Consider the following 22,526-nt stretch of genomic DNA (forward strand, 5'->3'; position numbering starts at 1 on the left):
CCAGATCCATCCTCTTTTAGATTTTTAGCGTTCGACTCTATACCAAATATTAGTAACTTGATCGATACTCTAAATTCTACCTAATACAGACCCGATGAGTCGGATGCGTACGCCATCGGCTTCAGAATTTCGGCGTCTTTGCTCCTTTTATCAAAGAAGAGTCAAAAAAGGCAAAAAGAAAGAAGAAGGCGTCAATATGAGATCCGAATGTCAAACACTAAATCTAAATCGTCAACATCATGACACGTAAGGACCATTGTCCTCACTGTAAAATGGCATAGGCTGATAGGTCATAGGTTCCTCAAAAGCTTTATAAACCGAGAGAAGAATCCTGAAATTCAGCTAAGTATCTCCGGCTTTATTTTAACCGCGAAATGTGATTTGCCGGTCGCCGGAAAGTAAAAAACAGAAAAAGCTGCTCAAACTATTATTTTGTGCAGCGTTGCTTTTCTTTATGGACTTTGGGATACTCAAACCTTTGTGGTTATAAATAAGTCACCACTCTGGAGAGCGATAATAGGTGAACACGAGATTTACTGGCAAGTATAGCGAAAGAGGGAGAAACAGTCAGGACTCAGGACTGGAGCACGTCTCAACCTCAAGCATCGCAGCCTAAGGTCATCATCTTGTTGGAATTCCAAAGAAACAAAATCTGTTAGGTTTGAACTTCGAAGTAGATATTATGTTTTAGAATTTACCTGTCGATTTCGATACTTAGAAGATTCAATTTCTGATTGAATCACCTCTATAGTATTAAATTTTTTAGATTTTTTCATGAATTTAAAATGAAACTCGGTTTCTGAAGGTTCTGAATCTCTGTTTCTCGTTTAAGTATTGACAAAGTAGTTGCAGATTTCAGTGTTTCTTATATGTTCTGTGCACTTTATTTGAAGATTCTTTAGATGATGATAGAAATTCGTCGTAAATCTTTTACTTCCGCCTGGATTTCATGTTGTTCTTTCTAAACAGGGGCTCTTCGTATTTGTTGCTCTTGATTGAGTGCAGAGAACTGAAGAAAGAATTGCAAATTTGCAAGTTTGGCTCTTCGCTTCTGCTCAACGAGTGGTTGTCGCTTCCTGTTTCTTTATCCGACAGAGTTTTTGTAATTTAAGGTTCGCGAGAGGAAAGGTGAACTTCCGAAGAAGTGGTTTAAGGTTCGAGGAGCTTGAAGGCGGCGATGGAACAGAAACATGTTCTCATGTCGGCATTGACCGTGGGGCTCGGTGTCGGAGTCGGGCTTGGTTTGGCTTCTGGACAAACAGTCAGTAAGTGGACCGGAGGAATCAATTCTTCTCCAAATGTCATCACCGGAGAGCGGATCGAGCAGGAATTGCTGCGACAGATCGTCAACGGCACAGAAAGCAACATCACCTTCGATGAGTTCCCGTATTACCTCAGGTAAGTCTTAAGAGACGGCACACATTCTTACTCTGGGCATCCTGGTTTCTTTTACTGTTCGTTTTTCAGAGAACATTCAAAGTCTCAAAGGTCCTGCGTATTATATTTGTTTGTTTTGAGCTATACGAGTTCTAGGCTGTAAGACATGCGGTTTTCAGTGTACAGTTTGCAGAGTACACCACCCTTTTGATTATTCTACTTTTGGTCGGGAGATATGTTAGCTTCCGTGTTCTCTTACTCTGTTAAATTCGAGGCGGTCGTGACCTCCATGTGGGATTTAATTTCTCCTCTTCGGATTTCGAAATTACTGGGTTTTCTCTCTCGCTTGTTGATCTCTCCCTGCTGTTTAGCAGTATCAAATTTACTTGATCTATATGGGTTTACCTACCTAATTTTGTAGTTTTACTTTAACTTTAGATATTCTGCGAATACGAAAACTCGTTGACTATAATTAGAAATTAATTAGTTAAAATGAATTTTTTTTTCTTATTACCGTGCCGATTACTGAAATCCATCTCCAAACCTAACCATGGAGAGAGATTCCAATTCAGTACTATCTTATCATAATAAACTACCTCCTCCAGGCTCCACAACCCCATCATCTCTCTCCAAAAAAAAATTCTGACATTTAATTTGTTCAGTACTATCTCAAAAGATTCTACGTAACTTCAAAATTGTCCAAAAAATTGCTCTTTATAATGTATAGATTGGATCTGGCTGATCTAGCGGCCAGCACCAGTGAGACAAAGATACCCTTGCGGGGGTTAAGTAGGGCCAAAATCGCCATCACCAGCATCTCCTCCATGGGCAATGGCCCTAAACAAAACTACAGAGTAACTAAATGATTTAGTATTCTTCTTTTGGACGTCAGTTCCTCACTCTTTAAATTTTCAAAGCAACCACATCATCATACCATGTGGAAGAATACCTTTACAAAACATCAATACAGACCATCTTTCTCTCTTTTTCTCTTCATCTAGGCTTTATTGCCCTTTTGCAACTTTAAATTATTGAGAAAGCAAACAAATGATTTGACAGTTTGTTCAAAATTTTTTAAGCTCAGAACTGTTGTTTACTGATCTCTAATGAGGCTTTGTTGATCTTTAAAATGGTAGCTCCTACTCTGATTTCCAAAATTAAATAGAAATCTGGTTATACTTCATGTCTATACATGATATTCCAAAATCAGTCAACATATTTCTCCATGCTACCCTCTCTTCATGTGGCTTCAGCCTTGTAGCATACTGCTAATTTAAGCCACATGTCAGAAAGGAGAGAGGCTTCTCTCCTTTTAGGATCTATTATCCATTAACTACAAGAAACATTCAGGAACCGAGGTTGATGTGGACAAGGATACCATACACATTGTAAGTTCTAAGATTGCTATGGATTTACCATCTCATACTTATGTATGGCGGAAATATGCCGCCTCTGCAGCCTTCATAGTGTACAGAAACAGAACAGAAGTCATTCTCAAATGTACTTGTGAGTGTGTGCGCGCGCATTTAGTTATTTATGGATGGGTCTGTGTAACAGATTGACTCTGGTGGTGAATCTGCAAAACTGTCAGTGGACTCTCCTGCCCAAAGGTCTGGACAACTTAATTTTTGTATCCTCAGATAAAAGAGAGAGCGACCCAGTGCATGAGGTTCCCACAACTGCAGGGTCTGAGAGGGGCAAATGTACACAGCCTTAGCCCTGTGAAGGAGGCGCTGTTTTCAAGTTTTGAACCTGCAACCAACATGTTGCAATAGCATAACTTAACCGTTGTGCCAAGGCTTGCCCACTTATTGTGTCCTCAGATCGTTGCGCAAAATAGTTCCGAGTGTTTGACAATGTTATTTGGGTAATTTCATGGCCAAGCTGTCCATATCTTTTGCATTTTGTGTAAGCAACTCTGCAAAAATCTTGTTACGGGAGATTTTATGCTATATATAAGTGGGTTTTAAGAGGGCGGACCTAGGCGCAATGGTAAGGTTGTTCTATTGTGGTCAAGTGGTCGTGGGTGAGTCGGGAAACAGTTTCTTTGCGAAATGGGGGTAAAGCTGCGTACATTATGACCCTCCCCAGACACTGCAGTGGCGGGAGCCTCGTGCACTGAGTACACCGTTTTTATATAAGTGGGTTTTAATTAAAGTAGTTGGGAATAAAGTACTGTGAAGAATAAACAAATTTACTAGTGTGTGAGTGTGAAGCATGGGTGAGTTTTGATTGAAGAAGTTCTTCGTGTTTTGAATGGATCTTTCTTGTTGATAATTTATGCTCAAGAATATCAGTTTACCAGTCAGATCAATACGTAGATAGGCTCAGCCTGCATCACACATGGGCTGCTACAAAAAGAGTGATTTTGGCATGACTGGTCTTATTAATTAATTTGATGCATTTGAAGATGACAGGATATAAAGTGTATTTATTTATAATAGAAGCCTACTATACTAGACAGTTTCCATGGTTTATTTGTGGTTGTCTATTTGCTTTTAAGTTTGCCTTCTTCATTGGTGTATTCTGAGAATGATGTCATTTTCTTGTTGATCTACTCAATTACAGTGAGCAAACACGGGTGTTGCTGACAAGTGCTGCCTATGTCCATCTGAAGCAAGCGGAATTTTCGAAGTATACTCGGAATCTCTCACCTGCAAGTCGGGCCATTTTGCTCTCAGGACCTGCTGGTAATTTAATTGCATTTATCCTTTTCCTGTATTGGCTTGAAAATGTGTGTATATTTGCATTTACAACTAAGTCTGATTGCAAATTTATATGTTTTGAAGAGCTTTACCAACAAATGCTTGCCAAGGCATTAGCCCACTACTTTGAAGCCAAGTTGCTCTTGTTAGATGTAAACAACTTTTCTCTGAAGGTTAGTAAGAACTTGCCACTTTTATTTCCTTTCCATCTCTTTTTGGAGGGAGGGGGAGAGCTGGGTAGCAGCCAGGTTATCAGATAACAGAGAAAAGATGGGTCCTGTCCCAGGTCTTTGGTTTCTACTGCTTCTATTCTTTTACTTGTTGTCAATCAATGGTTAAACATGATGATAATGAGAGTCATTTTGTCCCGGTGCAGATGCAGAGCAAATATGGCAGTAGCAACAACGAACCTGTAAGTCTTATACAGTAGATTCTGACCCCACTATTTCTCGTGCATTATATCAATTGGGTCATTCAGTTTCCAAGTATTCAGATTCAAATGTAGTAGGATGTTATACTTTTAGAATTCAAGCTGTCTTGTCCCATAGAGAGTTGTGCGCGTTTGTGTAATTTTCATTCATTTCCAGCACATGTATGAGTCATCACATTTTGTGATGCTTCCATTGAAGAGATAAGTTAGCCAATTATGTTGTTACTATTGTATGGAAGAATAAGGAAACAAGTTTCTAACAGAGTATATCCTCATATACCTGTAATTCTTTTTGTTGTAGTCCTTCACGAGATCCATCTCGGAGATGACACTGGAGCGAATGTGCAATTTACTTGGTTCGTTTTCAATCCTTCCTCCTAGAGAGGAAACCAAAGGTATTAAAGAACTTTTTGCATAAAATGTTGGTTAGTTTTGAGTGGGATTTTGAAAGGTTATTTAACAAGTTTCAAATGTATCGAATTGAATGATTTCTGTTTTTGTTCTTTCTATCCATCCCATGACTCATTTGGTTCTCTGTCTATGTCTATGTAATATTTGGAGAATCACTACAACTGCAACAAGAAGAAGAACATAGTTCTGACTGAAATGAATTGGTTGACTGCAAATCTGTGTTATAGGATAATGGGGTGCTACTGTATCTAGTTAGACTGATATTGTCCTTTAATACTTCAATATCCACTTATTTCTTACAAATCATGTTATCTTGTATGTTTTAACCTTCCATTTTTGGAAAACCCCGTCATCATTTATTTATTTAGTGACGATTATGTAGAGCTGACTTGGGAGTTGCCCCGATCAATGACAAGCTCCGAGAGAGTCATTTGAGGTGGTATGGTCATGTTCAATGGAAGCCTAGGGACGCCCTCTTACAAAGGAGTGATATGATCCTGATTGAAGGAGCAAAAAGAGCTAGGGGCAGACCTAAAATGACCATAGGAGAAGTTGTGAGGAAGGACATGCATAGTCTAGGTCTTGTAACAAGTATAACCTCTGATACAGCATATTGGAGGGAAAGGATCCATATAGCAGAGCTCATTTAGCTGAGATTCTCCTGACTTGCTGGGCTGTGCCTCTTTTCTCTTATTTTCATCTTTCATTTTTCCTTTTATTTTCCCTCTTTTATTTGGCATTTTCCATTTTTCATTTCTCATCTCATTTCCCATCTCTTCATTCCCTTTTTTGTTTTGGCCTCAGTTTTCCTTTATTTGAATCCATGTAGCTGACCCCGTTAAGTTGGGATAAGACTGAGTTTGTTGTTGTTGTATGTAGTATTTTCTCGATAGTCAAGATTAGGCTAGTGAGGCTGATCACTGGGTACTAGATAATTAGGAGTCTAGGATAGAGACATTGGTCGTAACTGTCCAACATGGATATGTGGTGTCAACATGACAGAATTTGTAAGAATGAAAGATTTTTCTGTGTAAACCAGGGATGAGAGCCATACTCTCAACCGTTTATTAATCAAGTTGGAAAATCCAACCCTAATTCAGTTTGATGTAAACCGGAGATGAGAACCATACACTCAACTGTTTATTAATCAAGTTGGAAAAGCCAACCCTAATTCTATCCATTATGGAATCCTCACTGCATTCGCATGCCGTCTGCTGTAGGGCTAATGAGAGCAAGCATTCACAGGGGCATCAACATGGGTGGGATTTTTTATTTTATGGGGTGGGGAGTAATTTCATGCGCTCCTGTGTCTAGATGCAGGAGCCACATGACCAGGCAGCGCTCTTTTTCCCCCTTTTTTTTTTTTTTTTTTTAATTTAAAATTTTTTGGTTAAATTAGAATTGTTAAAAATTAGCATGCCTATGATATGTTAAGACCCTTTAAAAAAAAAACTCTACAGTTTGACACTATTTTTTAATTCTATACTCTGTTTGAAATAGCAACAACCTCCTGTATTGGGTAAGTTATACGTTACCACCAAAAAGTGCATACCTTAAGAGACTGCATATGTAACATGGAAAGGGCAATGTACAATTCTTATGAGTTCATATTTGCAGAATGTACAAGTGAGGCACTTGAGAGGTGTACATTCAGTTTCATACTTCTATCTGGGTTGTACAGTACCCTTCCCAGTTTAATTTTAATATGAAATAAGCAGAACTTGGCTGTGCTAAATCAGAAAAGCCTGTGAATCTGATCTGGAAGACACAAAATCAAAACAAAATATAAAGAAGTGATATTGGTTGGTTGGACCAAACAAGGTGCAGCTGAAAAGAATGAAAATTAGCTGCTCGTTGTGGCTACATGCCTAAGAACTACCAGCACTCAACACTCCTTCCTGTGTGGAAGTATGACTGAATATTGCCCAGTACAAACCTTGATTTGGTGGATTAGTTTGATGGATGGGTTCCAGATTTTGCCATCATAATCATAGTCAGTGAACTTTAAGCTAGGCAATTAAATGTGTCATTGTTTGAGCTTTGAAATAGGGTATGCGCAGTGGGTTTGCTAATGATCTGAATGACATTATTTCTTATGGTGATTAAACATAGCTTTGCAGCTCTGTGTTCGTACTCATAAAGACTTGCTTATTATGTCTCATGCCTTAAGGCCAGAACATATAAAACTTTCACTTTAGTTTCAGATATGAAGCTTTGATGGAATAATTACCTTGCTTCAGTTTATTATTTAATGGAAATCATGTACTTTAATGTGCTACTTTAAAAGAGGCAACCTAGATCTTTCAGTTGGAGCTCTGTTCCCTTCTTTCCTATTGTGCTGTTGCAGCCAGCAGTTTTAATGGTCAGATGGATAAATAGTACAGTTCTCTGAGATTTTCTGCAGGAAAGTGTTATTGCTTTTATAGTATTTTTTCATTCATGATTTCACAATCAACTTTAGGTTTTAGCAATTGTCCTTCCATATCCTGTTGCTGGTTTTTACAGTATTTTATTTTTCTCCGTGCTTAATACTCTGTAGCTCTAAATATAGTTTCACCACAGGCACATTACGGAGGCAAAACAGTGGTGCGGATATCAGATCAAGGTATGGCACACTTGGGGTTGTTGATAGATCAGAGGAAAGAAATTTCAGTTACCTTTCCCAAGTTGCATCTAAAATGTGTATCTTCTTTCTTACTTTCAGGGAAATGGAATGTTCTAATAATCCTCCAAAGCTGCGTAGAAATGCTTCTGCTGCAGCTGACATCAGTAGCCTTGCTTCACAATGTGCTGCCATAAATCCAGGAGGTTAGCCAGAAACTTTAATGCCTTGAGAGACTTTTTTCCTTTGGTGCAAACTTCAAAACACTTTCTGAGAATTATGATTCTGGATTTTCATGAGCAGCATAACCGATTAGCATTTGTGGGTTTAATTTTTTATATTTTTTTTTAAAGAGAAAACTATCCGAGGAGCAGAGCCAATCAACATTTTTGGGTTTATTTTAAAGAAAATTATCCATGGAGCAGAACCAATTAGCATTTATGGGTTTTAACTTTAAAAAAAAAATCTTGTGAGGTATGAATAGTATCAATTATCTGTTGGCAATCTCTTTATATAATATTAAGAACTTGAAACACCATTCTATTAAAATCAAACTACTTGCAATTAAATAACGTGAAATGGAGATCATTGCAACATTATGTTGTCTGTTTCTTTGGATAATTGTATTGGTTAGTGGAATAAAGGTGCCTGTTACTTGTGATGTAATATCAAGTGGGAGATAGCAGAAATCTATCTCACTATCTGCCTTATATGTTAGGTTTCAATCTTCTGTGGTTCCTGTTGATATCATCAACTAAAATGGATGAAACAATCTGTGGGTTCAATGTTGCTCCATTTTTATATCACCTGGATGAAACAACGGAAGGATGGTTAAGATAATCCATTGAGGTTGTTTTTCCTTGAATGAGATCTAGGAGCCATCATTTGGTGGGTTTCAGCTGCGAATTTCTGGTCTTAAAATAGGTTGTGACCTGATTCCGAACCAAAACCTTTGCTAAAATTTAGAGGAAAAAATTTCTGATTTGTTCTGAAAGTTTAAAAATAAAAAAAAATAAAAAAAAAAAAATTGGGGAGGGGAGGTATACCAAATTACCATTCCTCTTGGCATCTTTAGCCTTTTCTCCTATTAATGTTTAGACCCATTTATGTTTTATGTTCCAACTTCCTATTTATCTCCTACTTTAAAGGTAACTCTTATAGCTTTCTGTCCAATCCCCGGCATGGGCATGCACTTTTTGACATTTTGCAGTTTCCTGTTGTGATCTTGTAAACTGGAATGAAGCTCTTAAATATAAAAAAATTCAGCAAAATGATGGTCTCTGTTACCATCATCTGTGCAAATATAGAGGTGGAGACGTGAAGCATTACTTCAAGCAATGCCCCAACATGGGTGCAACTCGGGCAGTGCACAACCTGAGTTGATTGAGTTGAAGGATCGGAAGTTTCAGACTTTTAGGTTGGGCTAGTGCTTCGGCTTGTGCAACCCAAACCTGAGGATGTATGGTACATACTACATAAGGTTTATGATATTATATATGAATAATAATAATAAAAAATGAACGGCTAATGTTTGTTTTAATGGTTAGAATAGTATTCTAATCTGCGAGAATATGTGACTACAGGTCTCATAATGCTAACTTTTACTAGGTTTCAGCTTTTATTTAAAATTGGTCCAAGCCAAACCCTGTCCAGCACAACCCAACTGACTACCTCGATTGGGTGCTAAGGGTTGTTTCTCAGATTTGGTGTTGTTACTTGTTGGCCGTTCAGTTCTAAGTGTTGGGCTTAAGTGGGCTGCCAGCCTGACTCAACCAACATGATGTTTGCACCCTTACCCCACCACTTATGGTACAAGTACATCTTTGCTTTCCCCAATGGTTTTCTTCTTATTCAATGCCATGACGGTCATAGGAACCAACAACAATTTATGGTTATAAATTTATTCTTATATGTTTGGGCTGTCCTTGCATCCGATCTAATCTACTATGATGGATGCTAAATTTTCAAATTTACCAATTCAAAGTGGCAGTTGTGAGAGGAATCCCATCCTTATGTCTATACATGTTCAAAAGCTAGGTTCTGTAGTGAAACATTTAGCTGGTGGTTGCATATTTTCTGAACCATGTACCTATACTTTCAGGCAATCTTCCTTTATATTCCTTTTCACTAGAGGTGCCTGTACTTATATGTTTGGTTTCTTTTATTTAAATTTCGCCGTGCATGTATTTGTGTGTGTGTATGCTTTGGTGTGGTGCCTATACTTATTTGTTTGTTTTTTTTTCCTGTTGGTTTTATTCTTCCAATCACATATATTGTATTACACCATAGCCAGTGTCCATTATTGTTATTCACAGAGTTTCTGGTCCTGATTCTGTTAGTCAGGAAACCCTTCTTTCCTCGAGTGCTTGATTCTCATGGTTGTGGATGATATTTTATTTGTAAATTTTTTCAGAGTTGAAGACTAATGACCTCCTTCCTGTTTGTTTTATTGTGCAAATCGCTAATTCTTTTCTTATGTCAAAGGATATTTGAAATTATTTTTTTTGACCTTACACACTATACTGTATAATAAGTGGAAAGCTTCATTGTGGACTGGTCATATGAATTGTTCATCATCTCATACTCAATGAATAACATAATTCTTACTATTACAATCTGTTATGCTCTTTTCAATTCTTCAGGTGCTCTAAAGCGTAACAGCAGCTGGGCTTTTGATGAAAAACTTCTTATACAGTCACTATACAAGGTAGTGTTGTTGTGAAGGAGCTGCAATTGTTGTTACGTAACAGATTTCTATGACATTCTCTCTTGGTTTTTAGTTTTAATTTTCACTTTTTAAAAATGATATCTTCGCATGATCTAATCATTAGCTGTTCATGTTGCATGAACAAACCGATTTTGACTCATCTCTGCAGGTTCTAGTTTCAGAGTCAAAAAACAATCCCCTTGTCCTCTACATCAGGGATGTTGAAAAACTTCTCTTTAGGTCACAAAGGATATACGCATTGTTCCAGAAAATGCTGAAGAATATATCAGGACCAGTGCTGATCCTTGGTTCACGGATGTTGGATTCGGGTAATGACTACAGTGAAGTGGATGAGAGGCTTACCCTTCTATTTCCTTATAATATAGAAATCAGGCCACCTGAAGAAGAGACACACCTTGTGAGCTGGAAATCACATCTGGAAGAGGACAAGAAGATGATCCAGTATCAAGATAATAGACACCACATTACTGAGGTTCTTGCTGCAAATGATCTTGACTGTGATGATCTAGGTTCAATCTGCCTTGCAGACACAATGGTTGTCAGTAAATACATTGAAGAGATTGTAGTGTCGGCGATTTCTTACCATTTGATGAATAACAAGGATCCTGAATACAGAAACGGCAAGCTTGTTATTTCATCCAATAGGTCAGATTAACAGATAATTCTATAAATTGTTAACTATGATTAACTTCATTCCAATTCTATTTCTTACTGGTTTTCTATGGAACAGTTTGTCCCATGGGTTGAGTATATTCCAGGATGGTGAGTGTGGTGGGAAAGACACCCTAAAACTGGAAGCAAATGCTGAATCTGCTAAGGTCTGTTCTATCTCCTTTATTACTTGAATAACTTGGGAGTTATGAAACTGATGTTAAAAGTCTTAATATGATCTGATTTTGCTTCTTCCTTCCATTGGTTTTAGGAACCAAAAGGAGAAGAGGCAGGTGGAGTGAAGCCTGAATCAAAGGCTGAGGGTCAGACCCCTGAAAACAAAACTGAAGCAGCAATTCCTGTGCTGAAGGATGGAGAAAATCAAGCCTCCCCATCAAAAGTGCCTGTAAGTGCAGTTTATTAAATATCAGATCAGGGTTCTTTAATGATTATGACTTCTGCTTCTATAGACAGTCTTCTTTCAAAATTCATGATTTTTACTGTAAGGACTTCAGCTTTGTAGATGACCTAGGTTATTTGTTTCCTCAAGATTTTTGCTTCTTTACCAGTTCCTAAGTTCCCCTTGACTATGTGTTGAAGTAATCTGTCATTTTTATTATGTTTTTTGACAGGAAGTTCCACCTGACAATGAATTTGAGAAGCGCATAAGACCTGAAGTCATCCCTGCAAGTGAGATTGGAGTGACATTTGCTGATATTGGTGCACTAGATGAGACTAAAGAATCCCTTCAGGAGCTGATCATGCTCCCCCTTCGAAGACCAGACCTTTTCCAAGGAGGACTTCTAAAACCTTGCAGAGGAATATTATTATTTGGGCCTCCTGGTACTGGGAAGACAATGCTGGCCAAGGCCATTGCCAATGAGGCTGGAGCAAGCTTCATTAATGTCTCCATGTCTACCATCACTTCAAAATGGTTTGGGGAAGATGAAAAGAATGTCCGAGCTCTGTTCACCCTTGCAGCAAAGGTATCTCCTACAATTATTTTTGTGGATGAAGTTGACAGTATGCTTGGGCAAAGGACTAGAGTTGGGGAACATGAGTCCATGAGGAAAATTAAGAATGAGTTTATGACACATTGGGATGGGTTGCTGACAAAACCTGGCGAGCGGATCCTTGTTCTTGCTGCTACAAATAGACCGTTCGATCTTGATGAAGCAATCATTAGGCGGTTTGAGCGTCGGTATGTCTGCATAAAATTTACAATTTCTGTCACTGAATTTTGCTTTCACTTTACTGTCCACCAATGTCATTTACATAAAATACATTGTTCCATAATCACCATCTTTTGAATTTTGACCCTAGAAATCTTAAATTTAGTATATGGTAAAATATATGGACCCTAACAAGCCAACTTGAATAAACCATCACCTTTATCTTTGTTACAGTTTTCAGTGGTGAAGCTGAGACCTATAACTTATCCAAACAAAAACATTGTGCAGTGTCCGGATAAAAGCAGTGTAATTAACTTTATAGTGTTCTAAGTTGTTTCTAGGAATTGGAGGATAATTGAGCCAATAACTGTTATTGTTGCTCAGTGGAATGTTTACTGATCTTACATGCTGTAATGAACAGAATTATGGTTGGTCTACCATCTGCGGGGAACAGGGAATTAATCTTGAAAACACTTTTGGCAAAAGAGAAGGTTGAAGAAGGACTAGATTTTAAGGAGCTTGCCTCCATGACAGAGGGGTACAGTGGAAGCGATCTAAAGGTTTGTATGCAACTTAAAAATCATTCATTGATTTGTGATTAGCTTCAATTAACGAGGGAAGTATCTGTTGAAAACAGAACTTGTGCACAACAGCCGCTTATCGACCTGTTAGAGAGCTAATCCAACAAGAAAGACTGAAGGATTTGGTAAGTATTTTCATTTGGTGGTGATGGCGGTGCATTATTGTTGTCTGTTGTGTGTCTTTGGGGTTCTCGATCAACCTTTTTGTAACATGGGTGTATAGTTTATTATTTTCTAATTTTTTGTGGTTAACTTGTTGTAGGAGAGAAAGCAGAGAGCTGAGAAAGGAAAAACCTCAGAAGAGGCTCCAGATACAGAAGAACCACCTAGAGAGGAGGGACTAATTACCCTCAGACCATTGAATATGGAAGACATGAGACAGGCAAAGAATCAGGTAATATCTAAGTGGGACTTGCCCCTCATTTGACTGTTTTCTTTAACTACATAGTTCTCATTTGTGGAAGGCCAATTTTTAGTGAACAATGATTTTTCCATTTTCCGTCTGAATGTCTACATCTTCGTGTTATTAAATTTAATGCAGGTCGCAGCCAGTTTTGCGGCCGGGGGATCTATAATGGGTGAGCTGAAGCAGTGGAATGAGTTGTATGGTGAAGGAGGTTCTAGGAAGAAGGAGCAATTATCATACTTCCTTTGAAGTAGAAAAAAGAAGGCATCTTATAGTGCAGTGTGGCATTCTCTTAAAAAATGAGTGAAGGCTTTTGACTGAGGCTACCACCTGAAACTTGAGTTTCTGGGGCTAAGCATCAATCGAAAGCACTAGTGGCAAAAAAATCCAAGCCATGGTAGTCTGCAACAATTCTAGTGAGCTCGAATTGATGTTGGATATTCTTCACCTATAATATATTAGCTATTACGTACAATGCTGGAGGAGGTTCCTGGTTTTCTTTCTAAGATGCTTCATCTGAGAATACATTGAGGGGACAAATTAGAGGAACTTGTCTACATATGCAGGTTTTAGAGTTATAGAGGCTATCTCGGCGCCAACTGCCGCCAATTGCTTTTGTGTTGATTGTGGTGGGTGTTGGGTGTTTATTGTTCTTCTTGTTTACAAATTTTCTTGTCTGACTAGTAGTGGGAAGTGTGTATGATTTTCATATGTAGGAAGAGAGGAATAAGTTGTTGAGATCATTTAATATCATGCAGCCATTGCAAAACTGGCTTGTTTGATTCACTTGAAATTAACTCTTGCGTCCTTATTTGGTGCAACGATCCCTTAGGGGATATATTGTGCCAAACTAAGCAAGAACTGCTTTACAATAGAGAGAAGATTCTCAGGAAAGGACTCCCATAAACCCTTACAAGGGTAAGAAGTAGCCCATTTAGAAATAGAGTGAGCGATAACATTTGCAGATCTAATTACACGACAAAAAAGATCAGAAGGAAAGCTCCTCCTTTAACCACAATGTATCTTACGCTATTGTGGAAAAATTGGGAGCGAGAGAGGCAGTTAATAAGCACCTGGTAGTCAGAAATAGCTATCACAAGTGGCTGAGAAGTAGTAGGAGACATTAAAGCACTTTCTATAAGTTACCTCGCCGAAAAAGAGGCTTTTGGATGGGGTTCCTATCAAAATTTATCAGGGGAAACCCATAAAGCTAATAGGGGATAGTAAGAATAGCCTCTACTTCAAGACCTGAAAACAACGATCTCAATTTTGTCAAATCCCACTTTGCATGCATTCCATTAAGCTCTGAAACCCTTTCAAGAGAGCAATAAGGGGGTTTGAGGGAGTAGTGTAGCCTTCGATCAAGGACACCCTCCCAAATTTGTATAAAAGAGCTATTGCCAATTATCCATAGCAATCCCTTTTGCTAAAAATTCTGATCATTCAAAATACTTATCCAAGCCCATGATTGCTCATCTCCTACAGAAGCCTGGATGAAGTTTGCATCAAACAAGTAAATTTCGGTCTCCAGAGTAGGATCTACAGCTCAAATTAAAGCCATGAAACAAGTAGCTGGCAAATTAAAATTGGAACTAGCTCAATTTGCAGAGTTAATACTTTTCACCAATCTAGCTCACAAAGGAGTTGCTTCTGAATGGAGTTGTCATCCCAATTTAACCAATAAAGCTAAATTTTGTATTCTATATGTAAGTCCCTTCACTCCCAATTCAACAAGAAGCTTTGGCAAGCATAAGAAGTCCAGTAGTAAACATTTAAGGCATCCCTAAGGCTTTTGAGCGATCCATGGTTTGCTTTTAGGAAGCTAAGACGGTCATTAACAAAGGAGTGAGCGATCTCAAGGCTATTCCTCTTCACTCTCATCTCTTTAAGGCTTCCATTCACCACTGCTCCAGAAATCAAGTGAGGCATTTGGTACAAAGAATGAATTGACTAAAAGATAGGGAGTCACACAGTCTTAAGACCTCTAGAAAGGACAATAGAACCTTTTTCGTATTGAATGGAGTCCAATTTGAAAACCTGGTCAAGATCGCTGGATCAGCCACGACAGATATTGACCGATCCAAGATTACAAACCTTGCTTTACACAACAAAGTAATAGACAACCACAAAGGGCTAGAAATATACAGCACAGAAGACGTAGCTTTATTGCCTGGAACAATTGGTTGGCCCGCAATGGTCAGATCTTCAGAGATAACTTTGTTTCTCCAACATTAGTTATCCAACGTGTTCAAGCTGCACCCTTGTAATACATTAATGCTCAAGCTCAAGTCCAGGTTAACCAAACACAGCCACTAACTGATCAAAATCAGCACATATCTAAACCTTGGCGCTCTCCCAACCCAGGATTTTTAAGGTGAACTGTGGAGACGAACCAATGGGCAAGAATAACTATGGAATTGGTTATATCATCTGCTTAAGGAACTCATCTCACTCATAGGACTGCAACACGAAGCCCCTCTGTTTGTTCTCCCTATTCTCAATGACAATAACCAATTGTCCTCTTACTTTCTTCAGTGTTCTTTTAGTAGTGTTCCCAAAGAAAGGAATATCTGGCCAGGAAGGCCTATCCTCTGTTCTAATGAATAGATCTCAAGACTACATAAAAAAAAAACAATCAATGCTTAAAAACCCTAGAATCTGTCCATTGGTGAAAATCAAGATCGATCACGACCGATTCAATCCAATTTCGATTCTCAATACTTAAACCATGGTCTTACTATACTTAAAAACCTGCAATGCTAATTTGGATACCAATTCTACCGTATTTCCTGCAAAAATAGAGAAGACACGTCACAGCCAGTTCTACTATACTTCAAACGTAGTTCAGAGTTCAGATGGGAGCAACCCCTAATCCCTTGTACTGCTTACTTTGGCAGGAACCAAGGGTAGCACCAATATCCATGTCCAGGTGTAGGTGGGTTACGAGTAATACACAAAATGATCACTGCTAGTGCTTAGTATTTACGCTGTCAATTGCTTGGTATTTTTTTTTTTCATTTGGGCAAACAACATTTTTTTTTATGGAAATTTTCATTTGGATTGAAACTTGATATGTAAGTACCTTGATAACTACCTTACCGATCTGAAATTTGTTTGAACCCAAAACAAATGATCTGAAATTTGTTTGAACCCAAAACAAATGAAAAAAACTCTGCTCAGAAAGTTATTAGAATTTAAAAGCATCCATCTTACTAACATTAGAACATCTTATAACTGGTCTTTCAAAAATCTAGAGATGAATTTGGGACGATTTCGAGTATTTGCTTTGGATTTGAGGTTCTGAAATGTGATAAAATTGGGGATGAAAAAAAACTTAAGATACGAGATTGGGGAGATGAATGTCTATCCATTTTGATACGGAGACAAACAGAAGATAGTGAGAGTGGAAGGAGAGGACCGTATGTAGCCGCGAGATGTAGATGATCCAAAATGGCAACTGCTTTGGGCATCCAACGTAACGGCTGAAAACATTCTCGATATTCGAAGGTTTATTTTTGTTAGAGAGGTCTCATCTTAGAGTTCCTACCCCTCTGCTGGGACCTTCGATTTCCATTGTTCAATGAACTCAAACATACGCTTCACACGCAGTGAAATTTGATCGAGAGAGGGGAAAAAAAAGAAGAGATTTTTAATTCGAGGTTTGCATGTATGAAATGATAGATTAAAATAGGAACCGAACGCAGAAAAAAAAATCAGGTCCGGCAATCTGATTTCATATAAATTCAATTTTCGAAGGCAAACTTGGAAGAAAGCGCATCTTTCAAAAGCGCTTCCTCCATAGGTCCCTCGTATCGAATTAAAAAAAATATATATAGAAATAAATGATGCTCAGTGAATACGAACCAGAAGGCGTTCATCTTGCAGGATCCGAAAACCCTGCAATCTATGACATTCTTCTTCCGATCTCTTCATTGCATCTCTCCCAAACAACAACAGAAACGCAGAAGAGAAAAATAAACGTTAAAAGCTAAACACTTCTTGAAGTCAAGGTTAACAACTGAAACCCTAGAGATGAGCTCAATAAATAGCCCTCTGTAGCTGTAGCGATAGAATGTATAAGAACCCTAACGACGAAATTTGGGCTGGGCCAGCCCGATGCTCGACCAGCCAACTTTGCAATTAGCACTATTTCTTCTGAGTCGGTCTGAGCCAGAAATATAGCCAGGCTGGCCACATATTTCAAGGAAGATATATATGATTTTTTCCTATAAATTAAGGGAGGAGGATTGCTGCCAGGTTGCATGGCCCCAATACTAGTGCGCTGGCTAATGAATGAATGTGCGTGAGGCATCCAATAGAAATGGGATTTTTCATTTCAAAGGGGTCATTTTCATTCTTCTTGTGTGGTACTTGCACTGAGCAATTTGGCAACATTCTTTTTCCCCAAAAAAGAAAAAAGAAAATGGAAGAGATCTTTTGAGCAAGGGGCATAGAGGAAAACATCAATGAAATGCGACTGAATGATTTTGTTCGTAAGAGGGTAGCGAGATCATTTCATGTAAGAAGGAAGGAGAGAGAGAGAGAGGAAGTTAGCATGCCCTCCCCGTTGCAACTGTACCATGCATTCATGCGTGTGGATTTGGCTTTCCTCCATCTATGGTGGGAGCTGGAAGGTCTAGCGCTCGGAAACCCCCCTAAAAATAGGGTTGGATTGGTCATTTCACAAGTGGGGCCCAGGTGGGACCCACTTGTGGAATGACCAGCCCACCCATGTTTTTGCTGTCGTTTAGTAGGATTGGACCCTCCAGCTCCTGCCATGGTTGGAGGAAATCCATTTCCCCCATTCGCTAGGTTATGTTTCAAGAGATGTGAGTGAGACCCTTGCTCTGCCACTTTCCCATCCTCTATCATTGCTATCACATGACATTCCTTATCATCGATAGACTACGTGTCAGAGTCATGGTGGTTTTTCGAGGAAGTCTTTTTTTTTTTTTTTTAATAGTTAAAAATATTAGAAGTTTACTTTTATTTTCTTCGCATGAGTATCAACTTTGGGGATTTTTACTCCAAAAAAATAAAAACTTTGAGGAATAATTAAAATTTTCATAGTAAGTAGTAGATGTAAAACAAGTGTCTAGGTCAATGAGGGGGGGGGGATAGAGGCATCATTTCATAAGTGTCGTATGAGGCGCATAGGAAACACCATCAATTAGAGATCTTTTGTCCTTTATTTTCTTATCTAGTAAGTCTAAGAAATGAGTTTTTTGACCTTTATACCCTTGATCTATACCAAAAACTAGGGCTGTAAACGGATCGGATTTGGCTCGGATAGTGCTATATCTGCATCCGCTATAGAAACGGATTCGGATAGTGTTAAAAGGATACGGACACGGATACAGATCGGATATTTTATCCATTTACATGTAAATATAGTTTTTTGGATAGCTATAGTCTATCCGTATCCACATCTCTTTAGCTTTCGGACGAATTTGAATAATGCTCAACGGATACGGACAGGACACGGATAGAAAATCATTTCGACTATTAATTTACACCCCTACCGAAAATCATAGCTCCTCGGTTCCTCCAATAAGAAAACTTTCCTTCTCTATTTATTTGTGATCTTTTAAAATTGCGGTTCAGAATATCAGATCAGATTCGAACCTTTTTTTTTTGGTTCAAATGCTTAAACCATGGGTGGAATCTGAGTTCTGACATCAAGGAATTGAAGAAGTTATCTCACCTGCTTCAGATTGCAGCTGCGATCGAGTAGTAAGTCCTTCTTCGAGTATGCGATGGGACTAATGTATAAATGCTTCTCTACTCTCTGAGGCTACTACGCCACCAACTGAAACAGCACCACTACTCTCCGAGTCTAAGATTCTACCGTTTCATCATCAGGAACCTTGCATCCACCGCCACCGCCACACCATTTCACTTCCTCTTGAAGGAATGCAAGTCTCTCTCCGAAGCTCGATGCATCCATCAACAAATACTGGTCAGAGGTCTCATAGGCATGGCAAGCGACACAGTCGCTATGTACGTCGCTTGCGACGCTCCTGTCTACGCCCTCGCCGCACTCGAACGCCTCACACCCTCCCCTCCAGCCGTCTTCTGGTGGAATGCCCTCATCAGGAGAGATGTTCGCCTTGGATTCCTTGACGGCGCCCTTACCCTTCACAGCCAAATGGAGAAGTTGGGATGGAGGCCTGACCAGTACACCTTTCCTTTTGTTCTCAAAGCTTGCGGCGAGCTTCCTTCCTTCCGAAGAGGTACTGCTGTCCATGGTGTCGTGTGCGCCCGTGGCTTCGAATCCAATGTCTTCGTCTGCAATGCCCTCGTAGCGATGTACGGTCGATGTGGTGCTCTGGAAGAAGCACGTCAAGTGTTTGACGAGGTGTTACAGAGAAAGATAGATGATGTCGTTTCATGGAACTCGATTCTGGCGGCTTACGTGCAGGGTGGTCATCCATCCAGCGCTTTGGAGTTGTTCGTTAGGATGGGTAAGGATGTTAGGCTACGTCCCGAAGCTGTGACCCTTGTTAATGTCTTTCCCGCTTGTGCTTCGGTGGGAGCTTCGCTGCAAGGTAGGGGGGCGCATGGCTTCTCGCTACGGAGTGGTCTCATAGACGACGTGTTTGTGGGTAATGCTGTCGTCGACTTGTATGCCAAGTGTGGAATGATGGAGGCAGCGAAGAAGGTGTTTGATCGCATGCCTGTTAAAGATGTGGTTTCTTGGAATGCTATGGTCACTGGGTATTCTCAGAGCGGCAGCTTTGAAGATGCTCTGCAACTGTTCGAGAGAATGCAGGAAGAGAAGATCGAATTGAACGTAGTGACCTGGAGCGCTGTGATTGCTGGTTTTGCTCAAAGGGGTCGTGGTTGTGAAGCCCTGGATGTATTCCGGAAAATGCAGATTTCTGGTGCGGCACCCAATGTGGTCACACTAATCTCCCTTCTGTCGGGTTGTGCTGCCGTGGGAGCTCTTCTTCAAGGAAAAGAGACTCATGGTTATGCTATCAGGCGCATTTTGAACCAAAATGATGGTGATCCTGGTGATGATCTAATGGTGAACAATGCTCTCATAGATATGTATTCCAAATGCAGGCGTGCAAAAGATGCCCATGCCGTCTTTGAATTGATATCCCCAAATGAGCGAAATGTGGTTACTTGGACGGTCTTGGTTGGTGGTTATGCACAGCATGGCGATGCCAATAATGCATTGGAGCTTTTCTCCAGCATGTTCCGGGGACCTAATGCCAGGATCCCTAATGCTTTTACCATTTCCTGTGCTCTGATGGCTTGCGCTCGGCTGGCCTCATTGAGGCTTGGTAAACAAATCCATGCTTACGTGATGCGAAATCGTTTTGAATCTGTTATGCTGTTTGTGGCCAATTGCCTCATAGACATGTACTCCAAGTCTGGAGATGTTGATGCAGCTCGACGTGTTTTTGATAAGATGGAACACAGGAATGCCGTCTCCTGGACATCTTTGATGACAGGTTATGGGATGCATGGCCGTGGTGAGGAAGCACTCCAGGTCTTTGACAGCATGAGAGCAGCAGGTCTTGTTCTAGATGGGGTAACCTTCATTGTTGTTCTATATGCTTGCAGCCATTCTGGGATGGTTAATCAGGGCATGGATTACTTCAATATAATGGGCAGTGAGTTCGGTGTAGTTGCAGGGGTGGAACATTATGCGTGCATGGTGGACCTTTTGGGCCGCTCTGGTCGCTTGGATGAAGCTGTGGAACTTATAAAGGGCATGCCAATGAAACCTAGCCCAATTGTGTGGGTAGCATTGCTCAGTGCTTGCAGGACCCATGCTAATGTCGATCTTGGAGAATATGCTACAAAGCGACTTTTGGAATTGGAGTCAGAGAACGATGGTTCATACACGCTGCTTTCAAACATATATGCCAATGCTGGGCGCTGGAAAGATGTGGCAAGAATCAGGTCTTTGATGAAGAAGACAGGGATTAGGAAGAGGCCAGGGTGCAGTTGGGTCCAAGGAAAGAATGGTACTGCAACCTTCTATGTAGGGGACAGATCCCATCCCCAATCACAGCAGATATATGAGGTCCTTGCAAACTTGATTGGACGCATTAAGGCCCTAGGTTATGTTCCTGAAACGAGCTTTGCTCTCCACGATGTTGATGATGAGGAGAAAAGTGATCTTCTAGCTGAGCATAGTGAGAAGTTGGCTCTTGCATATGGTATTCTCACTTCTGCTCCTGGAGCTCCAATCCAAATAACCAAGAACCTGCGAGTCTGTGGAGACTGCCACACTGCCATCACCTTCATTTCAAGGATTGTTGATCATGAAATCATCGTGAGGGACTCCAGCCGATTCCATCATTTTAAGATGGGGGTGTGTTCTTGCAGGGGCTACTGGTAATGGTTCTATGGCCGATCGTCTATGGTACCAGTTGTTGCTCTATTGAATTTTCTTACACCTGCTTGAGCGGGTGCTTCTCTCTAAGGTGGAACGCTCCCCTACTGAATTGCTTAGCTCCATTCTCGATCGGTGAGTTACTATGCACTCTTTCAAGTTAGTTGCATTAAGCTTGTGGGTTTGGGATCCAGCTTTGTGTTACCCAAAAGGATAGATTGAGTCCATGAACATTTGTAAAAACCTGAAATTCCCTGATATTTTGTTGCTGGTAACCTCAATATGAAACCAGTTAAGGGATTAAAGGGTTCTTTTGCCTCTGTACTCAGCCTAATGCCCATTATTCTTTTTTACCATTTGATAGGTACGAAGCAGCATAATCAAGTTCACCCTTAGCTTGCATACTCAATCTTATTTCTTCACAGTAGAATATTTAATCTTAATTCAGTTGATCCTTTCCGGGTCTCTAAGTTTCGGGATGAGGGCAGCATGTTTCTATATAAAATATATCTGACTAAATTGCTTTAAGAGGAAACCAGGATTGCAAGAAACTTTGGCAATTGAGCTGGCTGCATTTTAAGTACTTCCTACCACATGATTTAAAAAATCGGATTGAATCAGCTGATTCAAATCGAAATCAATTCTGATTTCTGCTTATTCTATAGAACAAAATATAGATCAGTCCAAAAAGGTAAGGAAAATCCAATTTGTAGTTGTTATCTTCTTCTTTTGATCACCAAAGAAACACAGAAAAGTGAAGAAAACCTACTGTTTTATCCAACTCTATTTCTACCACCCAAAAAAATATTCTTAAGACTTAAGGCCCCTTTGTTTAGTGGGGCCCCATGGGGTGGGATTGTTATGGGATATGGGACATAGTGGGATGAAGAATGGGGAAGTAAAATAACGGGAAAATTCATCCCACAATTACTTTACCAATTTGAATTTTTATTTTGGGGGTTGGGGGTTGGGGGTTGGGGGTGGGGGGGGGGGGGGGGGGAGGATGTTCTACAAATTGAAAGCCAGAGAGAGCGAGAGAGAGAGAGAGAGAGGGCGTGGAAGATCAACGCAGTGGAGGTGGATATTGCAGGTTTCATGGGGTTAATGTAT

General features: G+C 39.8%; 2 protein-coding genes and 1 non-coding gene across 4 annotated transcripts; 2 read left to right on the top strand and 1 right to left on the bottom strand.

The window, feature by feature from the left end:
- The first annotated feature begins 1,023 nt into the window (after positions 1-1,023).
- Positions 1,024-13,847, top strand: LOC122648193. 2 transcript variants are annotated; one of them, XM_043841444.1, is made up of 17 exons: positions 1,024-1,398; positions 3,946-4,067; positions 4,167-4,255; positions 4,459-4,494; positions 4,814-4,907; positions 7,486-7,528; positions 7,628-7,731; positions 10,168-10,232; positions 10,402-10,898; positions 10,984-11,071; positions 11,176-11,310; positions 11,537-12,105; positions 12,498-12,636; positions 12,714-12,782; positions 12,920-13,051; positions 13,199-13,406; positions 13,459-13,847. In XM_043841444.1, the coding sequence occupies exons 1-16, from the start codon at positions 1,178-1,180 to the stop codon at positions 13,310-13,312; spliced, it is 2,517 nt and encodes an 838-aa protein (XP_043697379.1). In that variant the 5' UTR covers positions 1,024-1,177; the 3' UTR covers positions 13,313-13,406; positions 13,459-13,847. The 2 variants fall into 2 exon arrangements, with proteins under 2 accessions (XP_043697379.1, XP_043697385.1); XM_043841450.1 differs by having other exon boundaries at positions 4,814-4,868.
- Positions 13,848-16,480: 2,633 nt separating this feature from the next.
- On the bottom strand, positions 16,481-16,632 carry LOC122649292. Its single transcript, XR_006331256.1, has one exon. It is a non-coding gene; the product is annotated as a small nucleolar RNA snoR145 (small nucleolar RNA).
- Positions 16,633-18,776: 2,144 nt separating this feature from the next.
- On the top strand, positions 18,777-21,683 carry LOC122656211 (pentatricopeptide repeat-containing protein At5g16860). The gene is made up of 2 exons (XM_043850687.1): positions 18,777-21,432; positions 21,577-21,683. The coding sequence occupies exon 1, from the start codon at positions 18,837-18,839 to the stop codon at positions 21,420-21,422; it is 2,586 nt and encodes an 861-aa protein (XP_043706622.1). The 5' UTR covers positions 18,777-18,836; the 3' UTR covers positions 21,423-21,432; positions 21,577-21,683.
- Positions 21,684-22,526: the final 843 nt, after the last annotated feature.

Source organism: Telopea speciosissima, chromosome 1 (genome assembly GCF_018873765.1).
Source record: "Telopea speciosissima isolate NSW1024214 ecotype Mountain lineage chromosome 1, Tspe_v1, whole genome shotgun sequence".
NCBI classification, from domain to species: Eukaryota; Viridiplantae; Streptophyta; class Magnoliopsida; order Proteales; family Proteaceae; genus Telopea; species Telopea speciosissima.